Source organism: Conger conger, chromosome 7, assembly GCF_963514075.1.
Source record: "Conger conger chromosome 7, fConCon1.1, whole genome shotgun sequence".
NCBI lineage: Eukaryota > Metazoa > Chordata > Actinopteri > Anguilliformes > Congridae > Conger > Conger conger.
The window spans coordinates 53,941,630-53,965,829 of record NC_083766.1 but is presented as its reverse complement, the minus strand read 5'-3'; the positions used below and the strand labels follow the sequence as shown (position 1 = coordinate 53,965,829).

The window sequence follows — 24,200 nt, the reverse complement described above, 5'->3', positions numbered from 1 at the left end:
TAACAGTGAATGAGCTTCATCCAAAATTTCGGCGCCATCGGAAGTCGTTCTGATCTACTAGTCGTTCGGACTAAAGTTAAAAGTAAAAAATGTCTTTTTTTATAGTAGAATTGTGTTTACTCGTTTAAGTTAGGAAACATCTGTAATTGTCTTCACACATCTAGTGAGTAAATGATAGCAGAGGTTGCAAGTTTCATGTTAGCAAGTCTTGGATCCACGTTCCATGGAGGGACTAAAGTAGCACTATTTCGTTTCGCGATATTTACTTTTATAATTATGATTTTATAATTACTTATAATGCATTTTCTTTTGTTATATTTATAGAAAATGACGAGAATTAGAATTAGTAAGACATAGAGAGGTATCTTTTCAACGGAGACATATGTGCTAGTGTGAAAGCTATCTGTGCGGACAAGCGCAGATAAACATGGCTTATGCCATGTGACGCTTTCTAGATTTATAAAACATAAGCAACAAACATTTATCTTCAGGTTTAATAAAACGTTAGGCAACGATTCGAGGGTGACTGTTACGAAAATCAACTGACATAATGTCTGAGAATTACTGTATAAACATCAGAAACTCACGACATAGCCTACTTTTATTTACAGGTTTAATACATGAATTATATTCGAGGATCTAGTGTAGCTATTAATCCCAAATAATGCATTTCAGTACGATTAATCTTGTTTGCAAAACATTTTATTGGTTGCGCAGGGTTAATTTGGATGAATTTCGAACCTATAGCATTTATTGAATCGACACAAACATGAAATTATGTCTAATCGTACATGTGTTGAAAGTAAAGAGAATTCCAATCCCCAAAAACAGAGATAGGACACACATTGCGCACCCATAGTTTACCGTTACTTTCGACCCACTCTTATGTTACTTTCGTTCAGCTGGGTAGGGACAAAAGTAACATTGCGCTCGGCCCGTTCTCCACGTATTCATGTCAAAATCATATATTCTAGAATGAAAATTACAGTTGAAAATAGGGAAGGACCTGTGCAAGCTGTGTGTCATTGTGTAGGATCTCTATCTCTATTCATTTGTAAATGGGATCAGACAAAAAAGCGTTCGGCTCTCCCTTACCTCTGTTCTAAACTCAGATAAACTGCTTAAATAATATATAATTCTGGACCTAGCTAAATGTTTTTGTCAACATAAAATACTTTGCTGATGCTTCAAAGACTTGATTGAATTGCAATGTGTACCTATGCCATATAGAAAAGAAAACTTATTTTACATGTATAGTAGGTCTATCTTAAATGAGTTTGGGGGTGCATTCTGGAACAGTTGTGCAGTCGCATACAATAATATATCATAATTTGTTTGGGTAAAGTTTCTTAATTTTATTAAAGTACAGAAAGTTGCTAATTGTAAAAATGGCAGCTATGACCAAGATTTGAGACAAGGTTTCATCCTCCTTATTGCATATAATACTGTCCTAACCTCATGCAAACTGTCAGCATTATTGTTCCGAAAGATTTTTTTAAATACAGTATAAACTATAAATTACTAATGTATCAATGACTTGATTGATTTGTGTTGTTGACCCAGCCTGCGCCATATACATTTTAGAACCCGTGTATAACGCTACTCATTTTAGAAATATCGCAAAATCCACAATCCATACCATTTTAACAGCATGGGCATGTTCTGCAGATCTCATTTAGTTAGCATTTTGAATTATTTACAGTATAAAGGGAGAAGAATGTCCTGGGCTGGAGATGACAACATGGGCCCTCGGCCTCTTTGCCTGCCGAGCCACTGCAAGCCAACCAAAAACTCATGCTACATTATGTACCACGGCACCAGCAAGGAGGCTGCTGAAAGCATCATGAGGAACGGCTTCAATCCCTCAATAGACGGCATGCTGGGGCGCGGCGTGTACCTCAGCCGCGACATCCAGAAAGCCAGCCGCTACCCTCTGAATTTAGCCAATGCGGACCGCAGGGTCCTGGAGCTCAAAGTGAATGTGGGGAGGGTGAAGAAGATTAATCGCCAGGGGCACCCCCTGCAGAAGACCTGGCACTATGCTGGCTATAACACAGCCTGGGTGCCCCCTAACTGTGGCATGGTGCCCAGTGGTGAGGAGGAGGACTGTGTCTGGAATCCCCATAGAATCAAGGTCATCAGGGTCATCAGGGTTATTTAACCATTGTTATTCTACTGTAACGTAAAATAAGGGACATGACACCATACGGTTCTTTGTAAGTTTTACTGTCAGAATCTTTGGGAAATCATAAATGCTGTAATCCAGGCTGTTAGCAATGACAGGGTAATATTTCCTGCCTAGTCTGTCCCTGTACATTTGTTTCGACTGTCATAAAACAAGGTTGAAGAAATTGCTGTTTTACATGCAATAAATATACATATTTGAAATGTCTGAAGACTGACTTCCCTGGTGTGTTTCTGTTTCCGCAGTATTTACCGTGATTCACCCATGGACCTAACTGGGTGACTCATTCACTGAAATGCCGCTATAGGACCACAGCCTAAATTGTGCAAGTTATTCTTTCTTGTTTTATTTTTCAGTGACAGGGTGACATTGTTATTTGTATACGCACAGGTACATCCAACACATTGTAGGACTTGTCAAAACTGCATCTGTGTTCATTCATAGGTTAGGAAATTGTTGTAATGAATCAATATCAACAATCAATATCCTTGTTAAGATATTCAGCTCTCTGAATACTGAACACAAGTGGTATTGCATGCTAGAACCCCTCACTTATCCTTCAAAGAAAATATATTTTATATGATTTAATTTAATCATTATCATTAGGAATGACAATTATCAATAACATTTTCTAATTCTTTAAAAGGTCAGTCTACCGAAAACTGGTGGAATCAACCAACAAGTCAAAACAAACTATGTCAGATCCTTGGATTAAATGAACGTATTAAGACAACCAGTCATTTACCTTAACCACTACGCTACAGGCTGCCCCTGGATGTAGGTGCAGAGCTGAGAGAGCACAGGGCGGAGGCTTCCTTGAGCTCCTGCAGAGAGACAGTGGTCTGCAGGGGTGTCTGCAGCCTCACACTCACCCACTGAGTACCGCTGCTCAGTCTGGTCGACGCCTCTCTGGATCTGTGACAGCACAGCCCCTATCACTGTGGCTGACGCCTCACAGGTCACAAGGGTGGGGCTGGAGATGTCGAAGTGAGTCAGCACTGGGGGTGAAGTTCGCTCTGGATAAGAGCGTCTGCCAAATGCCAATAATGTAATGTAATGTAATGTAATGTAATGTAATGTAATGTAATGTCAGGGATCACTGCCTTATTCACTGCATGTAGATCGACACAGACACGCAGGGCTCCTGACATCTTCTTAGCCACCACGAGGCTTGAGACCCAGGGCGAAGCGTCAACTGGCTCAATGATGCCAGGTTCCAGAAGCTGGTGTAGCATGGCCGTGACCCCATCACATAGAGCCAGCGGGATGTGGCCCAGTGGCTGGATAACAGTTGTAACAGTTGTAACAGTTGAACTGTTTTCCAGTTGTAACTGCATAGAACCCCAGCACAGAGAACAGGTCCAGGCCCATCAGGCTCCATTGGCCCCATGGCGGGCAACATGAAAGACTTTTATTGGCTCTATATTGCTGCTCTCTAAGTCTAAAGGAACAAGAAACACATGTCAGTCACATGTTCCAATGCTTTTGTTCACCTAAAAATGGGGTGGTCTGATACAAAAATGTTCCAAGTTGTTTAAAAAATTGAGATAAAAATACCAGGAAATAAAAGCTGAAATTCATATCTGTCATCTCATGCACATCCTTGGACCTCAAACTCAATTGTCTTCAGGGTACAAGAAAAGCAATGGAATTGACCTTGTGGTTCCAATACTTTTGGAGCGGTCTGTATTCCACTTTAACACCACGGGCATGTTCTGCAGATCTCATTTCGGTCAGTCACAGGATTACATCGTTATTTGCATGTTTTGCAAAGCTTCATCCAACACTTGGTAAGACACATTGTGGGATACACCAAATACTTAGTATTACAGTAAAAAACTGTAGGATGGAAATGAAAAGTAATATTTGTGAAAATGTGGAATTATATGATCCTTGATAGGGTACAGAAAGGACACAATTTGTATCTGTGTTTTAGCTCTGGGAGTCTTGCCCACAAGCGTGAATGCTGGCATTTGTGAATATTTAATAAAACAGTATTTGTTCATTTAAGTTCAGTTTCGTAGAAAGATCCAGTATGTAGCTATTACGGTCACTCATGAAATTAGCATATTTATTTGCAATAGACTGCATACTGCCTACTGCTTGGCTGGTGAGTCAAATGAAGACACATTAGAACTTGTGATTCACGATATCCAGTTCACTTTTAAGACTCATTAAAAAACATTCATATGGGGTATTTAAAAAAAAAAAAGGTTAATTGTGACTGTAAATGAGATATAAATGCAGATAGTGTTTATAAGAGTTGCAGAAAGGCACATGGCATTTTGATTGTGTGTCCTGATGCCCATGCCAACAAAGTGTTACTCTACATAAAATTCCCATTTTTGTGATTGAACACTACCATAACAGGAGGATTTTTCCCTTTCCAAAGAACAAACCATTTGAAAAAGGTGTTAGTTTTCACATTTTTAACAATGTCTCTATATGATTATTTCTATAGATCATCAACAGGCCACTGTTTTGTGGCTGTGGTGTAGCATACAGAGGCGTGGAATGAGAAAGTAAAAGTCCTCCCTAGTATTCGTTTCAATCACCTGGATTTGCTAAGAAGTGTATGTAGCGTCCCCTAGCGTGTCTGGCGATTAGTGTGGAGTGCACTCCCCGAATTCCTATATAGCGAGAGATCTCTCGAGTGTTAATTAATGCTCTAACAAAATTATTTAATTATTACTTACTTATTGACATTTACACCTATTCACATTACACTAAGAATACCTACCATATGCTTTTAACTTAATGCCAAGTTTCAATCAAGTGACTGCTAAATGAAATAATTCACTAAATGTAGGCTATGTAGCTGTTATCAGTGCTAGGTTAAATAAGCATTCGATTTTAAAGTTACATTAATATTTGAACCTTTAAATAGCTAACAAAATGATCAGTGCAATACGCATCAAATGAAATGTCATATATAACCATGAATCAGTATTAACACTTTGAAATGCTTCACTGTATATTAGGCTACTAAGCTAACCTTTTCACTTTTAGCTTACTCTCAGTATCAAATAAGCTACCCAAAAACAGGCAAATATCCAAGAGAATCAAGTTTAAACTATTTACTTGAAAAATATGTTATATACAAATATATACATGGAAATATGACAGACAAACCCAAATGAATGGCTTGCTTTTCAGTTCTTTAAATGCTATGCATTCACTCAAAACACAGTTCCGTCAAAATATTTAAAGCACACTTTCAGTTTCAAACCTAAAACTAAGCCGGCAAATATATACCGTAAATCCTCAAATTGTGTCCGGGGTCTTTTATTTACTTAGGCTGCACAAAGCACAGGCCTTTATTTGGGGCAGGCTTGTATTCGAGGCAGGCCTTTATTTCTTATTAGGCTTCTGTTGTATAATTTTATTCTTAGAAATAAAAGTAAAAGGCTACACTTCAAGTGGGCCAACACTGTTCAACACTTCCTGTAACCGTTCAGAAATCAATTAGTGTAGGCTAATCAGGAACACCGTTTCGTAAGTCGTCCCCACCCGTCTGTTTATTGCGAGCCAAGGCAGCCGCTTTCATTTATTCATTCATTTGAACGTGCGCTGTGCTGTAAATACATGGAAACCTTATTGCGTTGCCAAGTAGCCTAAATTGAGTTTATTTTTATATTTTGCCTGATTTACTTTTTATTAAATTCGTAGGCTGGAATGCCTCGCGGCAACAATTGTGTTTAAATGTATACTGCTTCAGGCTTTGGCAAGCTACTTAGAAGGGGGCGGCAAGCGACTGGTAGCTTGAGAGCAACGTGTTGGAGACCCATGGTGTAGGACAACGACTTTTCATTGGCAACAGTATTAAACCAACCAACAATATAAAATATTAAGAAGAGCTCTTTTATTTCATTGAGTTAAATCGAAACAATGTCAAGTATGGACTGATAGCCCTGCTGGTTACCCCGGCTTGTATTTGGGGGCCGGCTTTTATTTGTCCGAATCGGCCACGCCCCCGGCTATTATCCGAGGCCCGGCTTCAAATAGAATCCCGGACACTATTTGAGGATTTACTGTAACCTAAGTGCAAGAGTATTGGATACCAAACCAGTTGTCAGCAGAGAGATGCAGGCCTGTACTTATGCTAGCGTTCGGTGAAGCCTCAAACAAAATGGCTGCTTCGCGCCCAAAGCTCCGCTAGAGAAAACAAAAGAAACTTGTGCTGGTTGTCCTCCTCACCGCGATAGCTACGCAATGTCGGCGGCGCTGTGTGTGGAGACGTCGTCACTGCAGTCCTCCTCAGTTGTGTTCGGTCCACGGAGATCTTGGAGACGATGTGTGAAGGAGTGACCGGGCTGGCTACTCTAATACAAAGTCCTTGGATCCTCCAACGGCACGCTACTTCGGGCTAACTAGCATGTATCCTCGCCGTAAACTCTGTCCGAGTTTTCGTTATCAAACACGTTATAACACCGCTGTATCACGTTAGAATGTTGTTAAAAGACTCACTGTCCGTTCGTCTAAACACATTCACTACAATATCACTATACATTGGTGTTCTACAAACTATAAACTTATAAACAGTGCTAGCTCTCCCGTCTTGCCTCTTCTCGCTCTACTCCCGTTTTTTCTCCCCCCGTCTTCCTCGGTTCGTCTTCCTGCTTCCCCCTGAACTCTCACCCTGGCTGCTGATTAGGCCTCACTCCAAGGAAGTGAATTTTAACTAACACATTTTTTAATGCATGTAAACAGTATTTAAACATTTTTTAGATCATTCAAAACATGTGTTAAAAGAAAATAAACAAAATAAAAATACAATGAGTTTAGGAAATACCAAAATTTCCCTTAGGGCTACATGTAATTCTTCAACCAGGAGGTAGAACTAATTCATGAAATTAAGAGACACATGACAGGACTTTTGCTTTCGGATTCCTGGACTTTACACCATTTCTATGGTTGTACAATTCAACAAGGTACATGAAGATATTGCTTGCTATTTACTCAAATCTCTCAATACTCTCATGTTGACTGGGATCTGGAAAGTTGGTGGTGAAATCCCCAGTGTAGTCCCGATAGGATCCGCGAAGAATGGCCCATAACTCCTTCTTACTCCAGGGGGTATTGGCCCCTGCTTAGTCTACTCAACTGCAAGTCCGTTTGGATAAAAACTTCAGCTAAATATCCATAATGGAATGCAAGTAATATCCTAAATCCACAATCCCACCAATTTAACATCATGAGCTTGTTCTGCAGATTTTGGTTGAATTTTGAATTCATTACATTATAAAGGGCGGAGGACATGGAGCTGAGGTGTCCTTGCCGGCAGATTGCATGACTCAAATTTGAATGGCAACATAATGAAGAGGAAGTCTCAATTCCACAGAAATTGGCCTCTAAAAATGGTGACATGGTGAAACACTGGGCGGGTTCACCCATGGACTTAACTGCGTGTCACATTCATTGAAATGCTGTCATCGGCCCACAGACAAGATTGTGCAAGTTATTAATTTCTTATCCAAATGTTTTATTTTTCAGTCATAGGATTACATCGTTATTTGCATATGTTTTGCAAAGCTTCATCCAACACTTGGTAAGATACATTGTAGGATACACCAAATACTTAGTATTACAGTAAAAAACTGTAGAATGGGAATGAAAAGTAATATTTGTGAAAATGTGGAATTATATGATCCTTGATAGGGTACAGAAAGGACACAATTTGTATCTGTGTTTTAGCTCTGGGAGTCTTACCCATAAGCGTGATGCTTGCATTTGTGAATATTTAATAAAACAGTATTTGTTAATTTAAGTTCAGTTTCGTAGAAATATCCAGTATATACCTACTACCGTCACCCATGAAATTAGCATATTCATTTACAATCGACTGCATAACTAGAGGTCCGTAAACAGAAGTAATGAATCTACTGATAGCCTGCTTTTCAAGTGATTTGCTGCTGTGTCCTGATGCTCATGCCAAAAAACTGATACTCTACATAAAATTTGTGTCCATATAAATGACCATAAAAAGATCTACTCCCCCCCCCGTCTAAAGCTGAAAGAAACACCGGGTGGTTTCGTTTTCGCCGAAGTTAACGCCTATCTTTCATGTCAGATAAAATACGCTTTGTCGCAAGTTAACCAGTGTCAAGCGCACGGAGACGGAGCGTGATCTACAATAATAGCTACAAATCTGGAAGGTAACCTCACTCCTGCCATATTTTTTTATCAGTTTGACAACTTGATTTTTTAAATTAATTGTAGAATTGTGTTTAGCCTACTTGTTTAAGTTTGCTAACATTTGTAATTTTCTTCACACATCTAATCAGTAAATGATAGCTTCGGTTTCAAGTTTCATGTTAGCGAGTCTTGGATGATAGCCAGGGAGAAGAGACAGGAGAGAGGGCAGGGATGGAAGTAACGTCCCATGGAGAGACTAAAGTAACAGTATTACTTTCGTCTGGCGATATTTTACAATGACTTGTAATGCATTTTCCTTAGTTATATTAACAGAAAATTACGAGAATTTGAATTAGGAAGACAACAGAGAGGTCTCTTTTCAACAGAGACATATGTCCTAGTGGGAAAGCTATCTGTGCGCACAAGCGCAGATAAACAGTGCTTATGCCATGTGACGCATTCTAGGTTTATAAAAAGGATGTTAACTAATCGTTTGTAGTCGTTTGTAGTTCCAGATGTTTATTTTTCTTGCATTCCTTATTATTTCTTAAATTAGTTTACAAATATAGATTTGATAAGCTATGTGTCCTCACAACAAACATTTATCTATAGGTTTATTAAAACGTTTGGCTACGATTCGAGGGTCACTGATGCCAAAATCAATTGTCATAATGTTTGAAAATGATTCTACAAACATCAGAAACTCACAATATAGCCTACTTTTATTGACAGGTTTAATAAATTAATTATATTCGACGATCTAGGATTTCGACCCTATAGAATTTATTAAATCAAAACTAACATGAAATTATGTCGAATAGTACATGTGTTGAAAATATGAAATACTTTGCTGAGCTAACTGTCCTAACCTCAGGCAAACTGCTGACATTATTATGATGTAAAGATTTTGTAAAATATAAAAAAATGATAAATGACTAATGTATCAATGACTTGATTGATTTGTGTTGTTGACCCAGCCTGCGCCATTTATATTTTAGAACCCGTGTGTAACACTACTAATTTTGGAAATATCGCAAATCCTCAATCCGTACCAACACCATGCGCATGTTCTGCAGATGTGATTTCGGTTGAAATTTGAATTTCTTACAGTGTAGAGGGAGAAGAATGTACTGGGCTGAAGATGACATGATGGGCCCTAGGCCTCCTTGCCTGGAGAATTACTCTGAGCCTGCCAACAACTCAACCTACGTCATGTACCACGGCACCAGCAAGGAGGCTGCCGAAAGCATCAGGTGTTATGGCTTCTCTCCATCGAATGACGGCATGCTGGGGCGCGGCGTGTACCTCAGCCGCGACATCCAGAAAGCCAGCCGCTACCCCCTGAATGTAGCCGAAGGGGACCGCAGGGTCCTAGTGCTCATAGTGAATGTGGGGAGGGTGAAGAAGATTGACTACCAGGGGCACCCCTTGCAGAAGACCTGGCATGCAGCAGGCTATGACACGGCCTGGGTGCCTCCTAACTGTGGCATGGTGCCCAGTGGTCTGGAGGAGGACTGTGTCTGGGACCCCTGTAGGATCAATGTCATCAGTGTTATCAAACCTAAACCACAGCCATACCCAATCAGTGTTATTCCACCCATACCACAGCCATACCCAACCAGTGCTTTTCAACCCCAACCACACCCATGTATGGGCTGGGGATTTGGAAGCGGTTACTACCAATAAAAGACCTGTCAAAATAGCCATCAAATAAAATGTTAGGGGAATGAGCATAAAACTATTCTTTCTAAGTTTGGCAGTCAGAATCTTTTGATAAGTCATACAATAAATATGATTGTATGTAAAGATGTTGAATAAAAAAGGTATCCATGTCTTGTGAGCCATTGATAATCTTGGCTGTTAGCAATCAGTGTTTACTTATAATTTGTCCAGGCAAATATGTTCCTCAGTGAATTTGTTTCTATTTTTGTAAAACAAGGTTGAAGTAATCGTTGTTTTATATTAAATACATACAAATATTATAAATGTCTGAAGAGTGTCTTCCCTGATGTGTTTCTGTTTCTTCAGGAATGAGAAACCAATCCCTAAGGATTTAGCCTGTGATTCACCCATGGATTTAACTGTGTGTCACATTAATTGAAATGCCGCCATGGGGCAACAGCCTACATTGTCCAAATGTCTTCTTTTTCAGAGACAGAATTAGGTACATCGAACACTTGATAAGAGAAATTGTACGACAGTCAAAACTTCATCTGTAATTATTTATAGGTTAGGCAATTACTAATCCATTGTTTGGAGCCGTAATTCATTTTCAGGGGGAGAACCCATTACAGTATTATTATTATTATTATTATTATTATTATTATTATTATTAGGATTATTATTATTATTATTATTATTACTATTATTATTATTATTATTGGTGTACATTCTTTGAGGATACACCAAATATTTAGTATTACAGTAACTAGGATGGGCATGAAAAGTAATATTAATGAAAATGTGGAATTATGTGATCCTTGAACACAATTCTTATTTTAAAAAAAGCAAAGAAACAAAAAATTGTGTTGTTTTTTTTTCATTTAAATTCTATGAATGGGAATTTTGCCCATAATTGTGAGTCCTTGCATTTGTGAATATTTAATAAAACAGTATTTGTTCATTGAAGTTCAGTTTCGTAGAAAGATCCAGTATGTAGCTATTACGGTCACCCATGAAATTAGCATATTAATTTACAATAGACTGCATGCCACCTACTGCCTGGCTGTTCAGTCAAATGAAGACATATTAGAACTTGTGATTCACGATATCCAGTTCACTTTTAAGACTCATTAAAAAACATTCACATGGGGTATTTACAAAAACAGTTCATCCATCCATCCATCCATCCATCCATTATCTGAACCCGCTTATCCTGAACAGGGTCGCAGGGGGGCTGGAGCCTATCCCAGCATACATTGGGCGAAAGGCAGGAATACACCCTGGACAGGTCACCAGTCCATCGCAGGGCACACACACCATTCACTCACACACTCATACCTACGGGCAATTTAGACTCTCCAATCAGCCTATATAAATGCGAATCGTGTTTATAAGTGTTGCAGAACGGCACATGGAATTTTGATTGTGTGTCCTGATGCCCATGCCAACAAAGTGTTACTCTACATAAAATTCCCAATTTTGTGATCTAACACTACCATAAAAGGAGGATTTTTCCCTTTCCAAAGAACAAAGCTTTTGAAAAAGGTGTTAGTTTTCACATTTTTAACAATGCCTCTATATGATTATTTCGATAGATCATCAACAGGCCACTTTTGTGGCCGAGGTGTAGCATACAGAGGTGTGGAATGAGAAAGTAAAAGTCCTCCCTAGTATTCGTTTGAATCACCTGGATTTGCTAAGAAGTGTAATACTTCAGCCAGGAGGTAGAACTAATTTGTGAAATGAAAAGACACAAGACAGGACTTTTGCTTTCGGATCCCTGGACTTTACACCATTTCTATTGTTGTACAATTCAACAAGGTACATGAAGATATTGCTCGCTATTTACTCAAATCTCTCAATACTCTCATGTTGACTGGGATCTAGAAAGTTGGTGGTGAAATCCCCAGTGTAGTAGAATGGCCCATAACTCCTCCTTACTCCAGGAGGTATTGGCCCCTGCTTAGTCTACTCAACTGCAAGTCCGTTTGGATAAAAACTTCAGCTAAATATCCATAATGGAATGCAAGTAATATCCTAAATCCACAATCCCACCAATTTAACATCATGAGCTTGTTCTGCAGATTTTGGTTGAATTTTGAATTCATTACATTATAAAGGGCGGAGGACATGGAGCTGAGGTGTCCTTGCCGGCAGATTGCATGACTCAAATTTGAATGGCAACATAATGAAGAGGAAGTCTCAATTCCACAGAAATTGGCCTCTAAAAATGGTGACATGGTGAAACACTGGGCGGGTTCACCCATGGACTTAACTGCGTGTCACATTCATTGAAATGCTGTCATCGGCCCACAGACAAGATTGTGCAAGTTATTAATTTCTTATCCAAATGTTTTATTTTTCAGTCATAGGATTACATCGTTATTTGCATATGTTTTGCAAAGCTTCATCCAACACTTGGTAAGATACATTGTAGGATACACCAAATACTTAGTATTACAGTAAAAAACTGTAGAATGGGAATGAAAAGTAATATTTGTGAAAATGTGGAATTATATGATCCTTGATAGGGTACAGAAAGGACACAATTTGTATCTGTGTTTTAGCTCTGGGAGTCTTACCCATAAGCGTGATGCTTGCATTTGTGAATATTTAATAAAACAGTATTTGTTAATTTAAGTTCAGTTTCGTAGAAATATCCAGTATATACCTACTACCGTCACCCATGAAATTAGCATATTCATTTACAATCGACTGCATAACTAGAGGTCCGTAAACAGAAGTAATGAATCTACTGATAGCCTGCTTTTCAAGTGATTTGCTGCTGTGTCCTGATGCTCATGCCAAAAAACTGATACTCTACATAAAATTTGTGTCCATATAAATGACCATAAAAAGATCTACTCCCCCCCCCGTCTAAAGCTGAAAGAAACACCGGGTGGTTTCGTTTTCGCCGAAGTTAACGCCTATCTTTCATGTCAGATAAAATACGCTTTGTCGCAAGTTAACCAGTGTCAAGCGCACGGAGACGGAGCGTGATCTACAATAATAGCTACAAATCTGGAAGGTAACCTCACTCCTGCCATATTTTTTTATCAGTTTGACAACTTGATTTTTTAAATTAATTGTAGAATTGTGTTTAGCCTACTTGTTTAAGTTTGCTAACATTTGTAATTTTCTTCACACATCTAATCAGTAAATGATAGCTTCGGTTTCAAGTTTCATGTTAGCGAGTCTTGGATGATAGCCAGGGAGAAGAGACAGGAGAGAGGGCAGGGATGGAAGTAACGTCCCATGGAGAGACTAAAGTAACAGTATTACTTTCGTCTGGCGATATTTTACAATGACTTGTAATGCATTTTCCTTAGTTATATTAACAGAAAATTACGAGAATTTGAATTAGGAAGACAACAGAGAGGTCTCTTTTCAACAGAGACATATGTCCTAGTGGGAAAGCTATCTGTGCGCACAAGCGCAGATAAACAGTGCTTATGCCATGTGACGCATTCTAGGTTTATAAAAAGGATTTTAACTAATCGTTTGTAGTCGTTTGTAGTTCCAGATGTTTATTTTTCTTGCATTCCTTATTATTTCTTAAATTAGTTTACAAATATAGATTTGATAAGCTATGTGTCCTCACAACAAACATTTATCTATAGGTTTATTAAAACGTTTGGCTACGATTCGAGGGTCACTGATGCCAAAATCAATTGTCATAATGTTTGAAAATGATTCTACAAACATCAGAAACTCACAATATAGCCTACTTTTATTGACAGGTTTAATAAATTAATTATATTCGACGATCTAGGATTTCGACCCTATAGAATTTATTAAATCAAAACTAACATGAAATTATGTCGAATAGTACATGTGTTGAAAATATGAAATACTTTGCTGAGCTAACTGTCCTAACCTCAGGCAAACTGCTGACATTATTATGATGTAAAGATTTTGTAAAATATAAAAAAATGATAAATGACTAATGTATCAATGACTTGATTGATTTGTGTTGTTGACCCAGCCTGCGCCATTTATATTTTAGAACCCGTGTGTAACACTACTAATTTTGGAAATATCGCAAATCCTCAATCCGTACCAACACCATGCGCATGTTCTGCAGATGTGATTTCGGTTGAAATTTGAATTTCTTACAGTGTAGAGGGAGAAGAATGTACTGGGCTGAAGATGACATGATGGGCCCTAGGCCTCCTTGCCTGGAGAATTACTCTGAGCCTGCCAACAACTCAACCTACGTCATGTACCACGGCACCAGCAAGGAGGCTGCCGAAAGCATCAGGTGTTATGGCTTCTCTCCATCGAATGACGGCATGCTGGGGCGCGGCGTGTACCTCAGCCGCGACATCCAGAAAGCCAGCCGCTACCCCCTGAATGTAGCCGAAGGGGACCGCAGGGTCCTAGTGCTCATAGTGAATGTGGGGAGGGTGAAGAAGATTGACTACCAGGGGCACCCCTTGCAGAAGACCTGGCATGCAGCAGGCTATGACACGGCCTGGGTGCCTCCTAACTGTGGCATGGTGCCCAGTGGTCTGGAGGAGGACTGTGTCTGGGACCCCTGTAGGATCAATGTCATCAGTGTTATCAAACCTAAACCACAGCCATACCCAATCAGTGTTATTCCACCCATACCACAGCCATACCCAACCAGTGCTTTTCAACCCATACCACAGCCATACCCAATCAGTGCTTTTCAACCCCAACCACACCCATGTATGGGCTGGGGATTTGGAAGCGGTTACTACCAATAAAAGACCTGTCAAAATAGCCATCAAATAAAATGTTAGGGGAATGAGCATAAAACTATTCTTTCTAAGTTTGGCAGTCAGAATCTTTTGATAAGTCATACAATAAATATGATTGTATGTAAAGATGTTGAATAAAAAAGGTATCCATGTCTTGTGAGCCATTGATAATCTTGGCTGTTAGCAATCAGTGTTTACTTATAATTTGTCCAGGCAAATATGTTCCTCAGTGAATTTGTTTCTATTTTTGTAAAACAAGGTTGAAGTAATCGTTGTTTTATATTAAATACATACAAATATTATAAATGTCTGAAGAGTGTCTTCCCTGATGTGTTTCTGTTTCTTCAGGAATGAGAAACCAATCCCTAAGGATTTAGCCTGTGATTCACCCATGGATTTAACTGTGTGTCACATTAATTGAAATGCCGCCATGGGGCAACAGCCTACATTGTCCAAATGTCTTCTTTTTCAGAGACAGAATTAGGTACATCGAACACTTGATAAGAGAAATTGTACGACAGTCAAAACTTCATCTGTAATTATTTATAGGTTAGGCAATTACTAATCCATTGTTTGGAGCCGTAATTCATTTTCAGGGGGAGAACCCATTACAGTATTATTATTATTATTATTATTATTATTATTATTATTATTAGGATTATTATTATTATTATTATTATTACTATTATTATTATTATTATTGGTGTACATTCTTTGAGGATACACCAAATATTTAGTATTACAGTAACTAGGATGGGCATGAAAAGTAATATTAATGAAAATGTGGAATTATGTGATCCTTGAACACAATTCTTATTTTAAAAAAAGCAAAGAAACAAAAAATTGTGTTGTTTTTTTTTCATTTAAATTCTATGAATGGGAATTTTGCCCATAATTGTGAGTCCTTGCATTTGTGAATATTTAATAAAACAGTATTTGTTCATTGAAGTTCAGTTTCGTAGAAAGATCCAGTATGTAGCTATTACGGTCACCCATGAAATTAGCATATTAATTTACAATAGACTGCATGCCACCTACTGCCTGGCTGTTCAGTCAAATGAAGACATATTAGAACTTGTGATTCACGATATCCAGTTCACTTTTAAGACTCATTAAAAAACATTCACATGGGGTATTTACAAAAACAGTTCATCCATCCATCCATCCATCCATCCATTATCTGAACCCGCTTATCCTGAACAGGGTCGCAGGGGGGCTGGAGCCTATCCCAGCATACATTGGGCGAAAGGCAGGAATACACCCTGGACAGGTCACCAGTCCATCGCAGGGCACACACACCATTCACTCACACACTCATACCTACGGGCAATTTAGACTCTCCAATCAGCCTATATAAATGCGAATCGTGTTTATAAGTGTTGCAGAACGGCACATGGAATTTTGATTGTGTGTCCTGATGCCCATGCCAACAAAGTGTTACTCTACATAAAATTCCCAATTTTGTGATCTAACACTACCATAAAAGGAGGATTTTTCCCTTTCCAAAGAACAAAGCTTTTGAAAAAGGTGTTAGTTTTCACATTTTTAACAATGCCTCTATATGATTATTTCGATAGATCATCAACAGGCCACTTTTGTGGCCGAGGTGTAGCATACAGAGGTGTGGAATGAGAAAGTAAAAGTCCTCCCTAGTATTCGTTTGAATCACCTGGATTTGCTAAGAAGTGTAATACTTCAGCCAGGAGGTAGAACTAATTTGTGAAATGAAAAGACACAAGACAGGACTTTTGCTTTCGGATCCCTGGACTTTACACCATTTCTATTGTTGTACAATTCAACAAGGTACATGAAGATATTGCTCGCTATTTACTCAAATCTCTCAATACTCTCATGTTGACTGGGATCTGGAAAGTTGGTGGTGAAATCCCCAGTGTAGTAGAATGGCCCATAACTCCTCCTTACTCCAGGAGGTATTGGCCCCTGCTTAGTCTACTCAACTGCAAGTCCGTTTGGATAAAAACTTCAGCTAAATATCCATAATGGAATGCAGGTAATATCCCAAATCCACAATCCCACCAATTTAACATCATGAGCTTGTTCTGCAGATTTTGGTTGAATTTTGAATTCATTACATTATAAAGGGCGGAGGACATGGAGCTGAGGTGTCCTTGCCGGCAGATTGCATGACTCAAATTTGAATGGCAACATAATGAAGAGGAAGTCTCAATTCCACAGAAATTGGCCTCTAAAAATAGGTACACAGTAAAACCCATGGACTTAACGGTGTGTCACATTCATTGAAATGCTGTCATCGGCCCACAGACAAGATTGTGCAAGTTATTAATTTCTTATCCAAATGTTTTATTTTTCAGTCATAGGATTACATCGTTATTTGCATATGTTTTGCAAAGCTTCATCCAACACTTGGTAAGATACATTGTAGGATACACCAAATACTTAGTATTACAGTAAAAAACTGTAGGATGGGAATGAAAAGTAATATTTGTGAAAATGTGGAATTATATTATCTTTGATAGGGTACAGAAAGGATACACTTTGTATCTGTATTTTAGCTCTGGGAGTCTTGCCCATAAGCGTGAATGCTTGCATTTAGTAAAACAGTATAACATATACAATACAGTTAAGTTCAATTTAGTAGAACGATCCGGCATGTTGCGCCACGTGGGTAGAAAACCCCAGAAGGGCCCGCACAACGCAACCCCGCAACCGTTACGCATTGGGAGAGGTAAGCGAAGGGGTCTATTTTCCTAGGGAAGTGATGGGGAGATCAACACCATGGAGAGAGAACCCTCTACCTGCAGTCCAGGACCCCGGACAGCGCACGTAAGTGAACACTGTGGAAAACTACTGACTCAGCTGCAGCCCTTTTCCCTAATGAGCAGGGGAAGATATTTAAGGCGCGGTCGAGGCTGCAAACGGGTTCCGTCGGCGCCTATGCTGAGGAAAGAAGAGCAGCGAGAGGAAAGAGCCTCTGCAGTACTGACCTGGAGGATTGAACCTAACAGGAGGCCCCACCTTTACCAATGCACACCTGGGCCCACCCGCTGCCTCAGTATCTACCCCGAGGCACCACAGTATCTATTACGGTCGCCCATGAAATTAGCATATTAATTTACAATAGACTGCATAACTTGAGGTCCCGAAACAGAAGTAATGAATCTACTGGTAGCCTGCTTTTCAAGTGATTTGCTGCCACCTACTGCCTGGCTGGCCAGTCAAATGAAGACGCATTAGAACTTGTGATTCACGATATCCATTTGACTTCAAAGACTAATTGAAAAACATTCATATGGGGGTATTTACAAAAAACGGTTCATTGTGACTGTAAATGAGATATAAATGCAGATAGTGTTTAAGAGTTGCAGAAAGGCACATGCCATTTTGATTGTGTGTCCAGTCAAGTAAAAAATGGTCCAGTAAGTCTATTTATTGTAGAATTGTGTTTACTTGTTTAAGTTTGCAAACATCTGTAATTTTCTTCACACATCTAATGGGTGAATGATAGCATCTGTTTCAAGTTTCATGTTAGCGATGATATATTGGATGATAGCCAGGGAGAGGAGACAGAAGAGAGGGCAGGGATGGAAGTAACGTCCCACACTGTAAAAAAAAAAAAAAAAATACTGTAAAAATACGGCCAAATGCAAACAGTAATGTACAGTTTTTCTTAAGTACAGTACAATACTGTAAAAAGCAGCGCTTTTTTGGCGCCAAAAGCATGACTTGCCGTAAACGGCATGCTACTGTGAAATGTTACTATGCGACTATACAGACTATACAGTGCAATACAGTTTTGTTTTTTTTTTAACCAGAAGACGGTTGATTTTGAGCCCGCCCAAATGCGCCCATAACTGTGGACACACACCTGTATTTTTCCCAGAGTTTTTTTTTCACCAACTTCGGGGAAGTTAAGTGATTTGTTTTACTATTTATACAAAATGCGAAGAGTAGAAACTGCAGCCACGACGGAGAAAAGGCTTTCATCGTTGGAAACCCCTCTTTAGTGAGTAACTAAAATATTATTTCTGGAGACTGCACTTCACTGAGTAACCTTAGACCAAACGAAAAACCCAACAGGTAACGCAGCTGGCTAGCTCACACTGTTTATTGGACGCAGTAAGCAGTAACGTTAACTGTATATTTCCGTTCATCTTCTGGAGGAAAATCACATTCATATGCTGCTTGCTTTTAGCTTTGGAATACGATTCAGGTTCAGTTAGAATGTTTGGCGAATATTGTATATTGCAGATCTAGGCTACAATAAAACAGCCGGATAGCCAAGTACCATTACTTCAGCTAAATAACGTTACCCGCAATTTCTGACTTCCAGTCTGGTTTACCAGCGCTAGCTTTTCCGGTCATTTGTTGACGCACAGTGCTATTGTTAGCTAGCATAATAGAGCAAAATCAAAATATTTGACTGGCAATCTGTTCCCTCTTTCATGTTATTATCCTGTGAGAGTACATCACAAATATATGATCACTCCAGAGCTGTAAAAATCTTCATCGCCTTTATTTTTCTCGTGCAGCACCGTGACCTTTGGAGCTTTGATCAACCTGCGGAAACATTCTGTTGTTACCTCTGGCTGCATCCATTTTCCCCACCAAGGCTAAAGAATGCAAATGCAAATCCAAATGTGGTAACGGGGCACAAACACCTGGGTAGGTTGTTCACTGAAATGACAGCCAGGTGTTTCAGCAGTACATTTACAGCAGTAATAGTGGAAAAATCTCTTCAGTGACTACTTCTATATTTACCCTATATACATGCACATTTCAATGCAAGTATGATCACTTTTGTATAGATGGTAACAAGGCTGCAAACAAAAAAAATTGAATAAACGGAATAAACTTTCTGCTCAAATCAGAATGTTCTGTCTTGCGTATTTCAAGCATATAGTTTCATTTATCTACCAAAATGCAGCATATTTCCTTCCACAATGATCAGAATTTTATTGGGTTTTGACCTGAAAGTTAACTGTTTTGAACAGTGTCTTGTGAGCCATTGATGATCTTGGCTGTTAGTAATCCGTGCTTACTTAATTTGTCCAGGCAAATCTGTTCCTCAGTGAATTTGTTGCTATTTTTGTAACACAAGGTTGAAGTAACCGTTGTTTTATATTAAATACATATAAATATTAGAAAAGTCTGAAGAGTGTCTTCCCTGATGTGTTTCGGTTTCTTCAGGAATGAGAAACCAATCCCTAAGGATTTAGCCTGTGATTCACCCATGGATTTAACTGTGTGTCACATTAATTGAAATGCCGCCATGGGGCAACAGCCTACATTGTCCAAATGTCTTCTTTTTCAGAGACAGAATTAGGTACATCGAACACTTGATAAGAGAAATTGTACGACAGTCAAAACTTCATCTGTAATTATTTATAGGTTAGGCAATTACTAATCCATTGTTTGGAGCCGTAATTCATTTTCAGGGGGAGAACCCATTACAGTATTATTATTATTATTATTATTATTATTATTATTATTAGGATTATTATTATTATTATTATTATTACTATTATTACTACTATAAGGATTTAGCCTGTGATTCACCCATGGATTTAACTGTGTGTCACATTAATTGAAATGTCGCCATGAGACCACAGCCTAAATTGTACAAGTTATTAATTTCTTATCCAAATGTCTTCTTTTCCAGAGACAGAATTGCAGCATTATTTGAATACATTTGAAAGGTACGTCGAACACTTCATAAGAGAAATTGGACGACAGTCAAAACTTAATCTGTTATTTAAAGTTTAGGCAATTACTAATACATTGTTTGGAGCCGTAATTAGTTTTCAGGGGGAGAACCCATTACAGTATTATTATGATTATTATGATTATTATGATTATTATGATTATTATTTGTGTACATTTTTAATGATACACCAAATATTACAGTAACTAGCATGGGCATGAAAAGTAATATTAATGAAAATGTGGAATTATGTGATCCTTGAACAGAAGGAACACAATTTTTATTAAAAAAACAAAGAAACAAAGAAACAAAAAACAAAAAAAACATTGATTTAAAAAAATTTTTTATTCTAGGTATGGGAATTTTGCCCATGATTGTCAATGCTTGCTTTTGTGAATATTTAATAAAACAGTATTTGTTCATTTAAATTCAGTTTAGTAGAAGGATCCAGTATGTAGCTATTACGGTCACCCATGAGATTAGCATATTAATTTGCAATAGACTGCATACTGCCTTCTGCCTGGCTGGTCAGTCAAATGAAGACACATTAGAACTTGTGATTCAGGATATCCAGTTCATTTTTGAGACTCATTAAAAAACATTCATATGGGGGAATTTACAAAAAAAGGGTCATTGAGACTGTAAATGAGATATAAATACAGATTGTGTTTATAAGTGTAGCAGAAAGGCACATGGCATTTTGATTGTGTGGCCTGATGCCCATGCCAACAAAGTGTTACTCTACATAAAATTTGTGTACATGTAAATGACCATAACAAGATCTACCACCCCCCGTCTAAAGAAGGAACAAACACCGGGTGGTGTCGTTTCCCCGAAGTTAACGCCTAACTTTCCTGTCAAATAAAATACGCTTTGTCGCAATTTAACCAGTGTCATGCGCACGGAGACGGAGCGTGATCGACAAGAATAACTACAAATCTGGAAGGTAACCTCACTCCTGCCATATTTTTTTATTAGTTTGACAAGTAGCCTTACTTTACAAGTAGCCTACAGTAGGTCTGTGTTTGGGGGGTTATTCCAAGGAGCTGTGGAGTACTATATTGTTTCATCATTTGTTTGGGTGCGACTCTTGAACGTGTAAATTAATTGGAAAGTAGGTTTGCCTAATGTAATCAATGCATGTCTTCACACATCTAGTGAGTCAAGTCAAGTCAACTTTATTTGTATAGCACATTTACATGCAGCAACAGCTGAAACCAAAGTGCTTTACAGATTGAGGAACAATAAAAATAAGGAGCATAAATGCAGATAAAAGTGCAACAGTACCAAATAGAATACAATATAAAACAATATATGATAATTAAAAAAGGAGAGAAAATAAAAGGGCTAAAAGCAAGTAAGTGAGTAATTGATAGCATCGGTTTCAAGTTTCATGTTAGCAAGTCTTGGATGCTAGTCGGGGAGAAGTGACAAGAGGGAGGGGAGGGACGGAAGTAACGTCCCACGGAGGGACCAAAGTAGCACTATTTCGTTTCGCGATATTTCTTATAATGCATTTTCTTTTGTTATATTTAAAGAAAATGACGAGAATTAGAATTAGGAGGACACAGAGAGGTCTCTTTTCAACAGAGACATATGTGCTAGTGTGAAAGCTATCTGTGATAAACATGACTTATGCCATGTGACGCTTTCTTGATTTATAAATCAGATTAAGTTAACTATTCGTTTGCAGTTCCCGATGTTTCTTTTTCTTGCACTTTCGAATGTCTACTCTTAGCCGTTGTTAGGGCAACTTGTTTAAGCCTGCAGTAAAAAAATGAACAGAAAACGTTTGTTGTCGCCTCGAGCTCATTCTATCTTGCAAAATGAACTACCTAACGTTTGAAAATTACAAAAATTGATATAAGCTTTCCTCACAACAAACATTTATCTTCAGGTTTAATAAAACGTTAGGCAACGATTCGAGGGTGACTGTTACGAAAATCAACTGACATAATGTCTGAGAATTTCTCTACAAACATCAGAAACTCACGATATAGCCTACTTTTATTGACAGGTTTAATACATAAATTATATTCGAGGATCTAGTGTAGCTATAAATCCCAAATAATGCATTTCAGTACGATTAATCTTGTATCGAAAAACATTTTATTGGTTGCGCACGGTTAATTTGGATGAATTTCGAACCTATAGCATTTTTTGAATCGACACAAACATGAAATGTCTAATCGTACATGTGTTGAAAGTAAAGAGAATTACAATCCCCAAAAACAGAGATAGAACACACATTGCCCACCCCACCGTTACTTTCGACCCACTCTTATGTTACTTTCATTCTGCTGGGTAGGGACAAAAGTAACATTGTGCTCGGCCCGTTCTCCGCATATTCATGTCAAAATCATATATTCTAGAATGAAAATTACAGTTGATAATAGGGAAGGACCTGTGCAAGTTGAGTGTCATTGTGTGGGATCTCTATCTCTATTAATTTGTAAATGGGATCAGACAAAAAAAGCGTTACTTTCGTCCCGGCTCTCCCCTCCCCTTCCCCTACCAGGTACAGATTCCACATACTGTATATTTCTTAAAAAGGCGCAGGGAGGCTTGCATGACTTTACCTTGATCCACTACTCCTATCACAAGCATTGACTTCAGTGTGTTTCACTCGACTAGTCTGTTGTTTAGCCTCTGGCTTTCTCTGTTCATCACCACAACTTCTATCAAACTAACCTGTTTGATGAACACAGAAAGGGAACCTTAGACCTCCTATATTTTTTATTAGCACCGAAAACATATTTTACATATATAGTAGGTCTATCTTAAATGAGTTTGAGGGTGCATTCTGGAAGAGCTGTACATTAGCATACAATATAATTTCCTAATTATTTTGGGTAAAGTTTCTTCATTTTATTAAAGTACAAAAATTTGCAAATTGCAGAAATGCACGCTATGGCAAAGATTCATGACAAAGTTTATCCAGGAATCACGCCCAGCCATATTGCATCTACTACTGTCCTAACCTAAACAGGGAAGATTTTGTAACATAATTTAAAAAATTATGAATTTATCAATGACTGGATTGATTTGCGTTGTTAACCCAACCTGCACCATTTTAGAACCTGTGTGTAACGCTACTACGGGGCCCGGCGTGTACGTCAGCCGCGACATCCAGAAAGCCAGCCGCTACCCCCTGAAAGTAGCTGAAAGGGGCCACAGGGTCCTGGAGCTCAAAGTGAATGTGGGGAGGGTGAAGAAGATTGACCACCAGGGGCACCCCCTGCAGAAGACCTGGCACGACACTGGCTATGACATGGCCTGGGTGCCCCCTAAATGTGGCATGGTGCACAGTGGTCTGGAGGAGGCCTCTGTCTGGGACCCCAGTAGGATCGTGGTCATCAGGGTTATTGAACCAGAACCACAGCCGTCCTTTGGCTGTAACGCACAATAAGGGACATGAACACCATACGGTTCTTTGTAAGTTTTACTGTCAGAATCTTTGGGAAATCATAAGTGCTGTAATCCAGGCTGTTAGCAATGACAGGGTAATATTTCAAACCTAGTCTGTCCCTGTACATTTGTTTCGATTGTCATAAAACAGGGTTGAAGAAATTGCTGTTTTACATGAAATAAATATACATATTTGAAAAGTCTGAAGACTGACTTCCCTGGTGTGTTTCTGCGTTGGCAGTATTTAGCCTGTGATTCACCCATGGACCTAACTGGGTGACTCATTCATCGAAATGCCGCTATAGGACTACAGCCTAAATTGTGCAAGTTATTCTTTCTTGTTTTATTTTTCAGTGACAGGGTGACATTGTTATTTGTATACGCAAAGGTACATCCAAGATAT

The 24,200-nt window shown here is 38.7% G+C and overlaps 1 protein-coding gene across 1 annotated transcript; it reads left to right on the top strand.

Moving 5' to 3' along the window:
• Positions 1-1,804: 1,804 nt before the first annotated feature.
• LOC133133353 (uncharacterized) lies at positions 1,805-23,798 on the top strand. Its single transcript, XM_061249454.1, has 5 exons — positions 1,805-2,143; positions 4,433-4,437; positions 9,481-9,905; positions 14,108-14,575; positions 23,467-23,798. Exons 1-5 carry the CDS (start codon positions 1,805-1,807, stop codon positions 23,796-23,798), a joined length of 1,569 nt encoding a protein of 522 aa, XP_061105438.1.
• Positions 23,799-24,200: the final 402 nt, after the last annotated feature.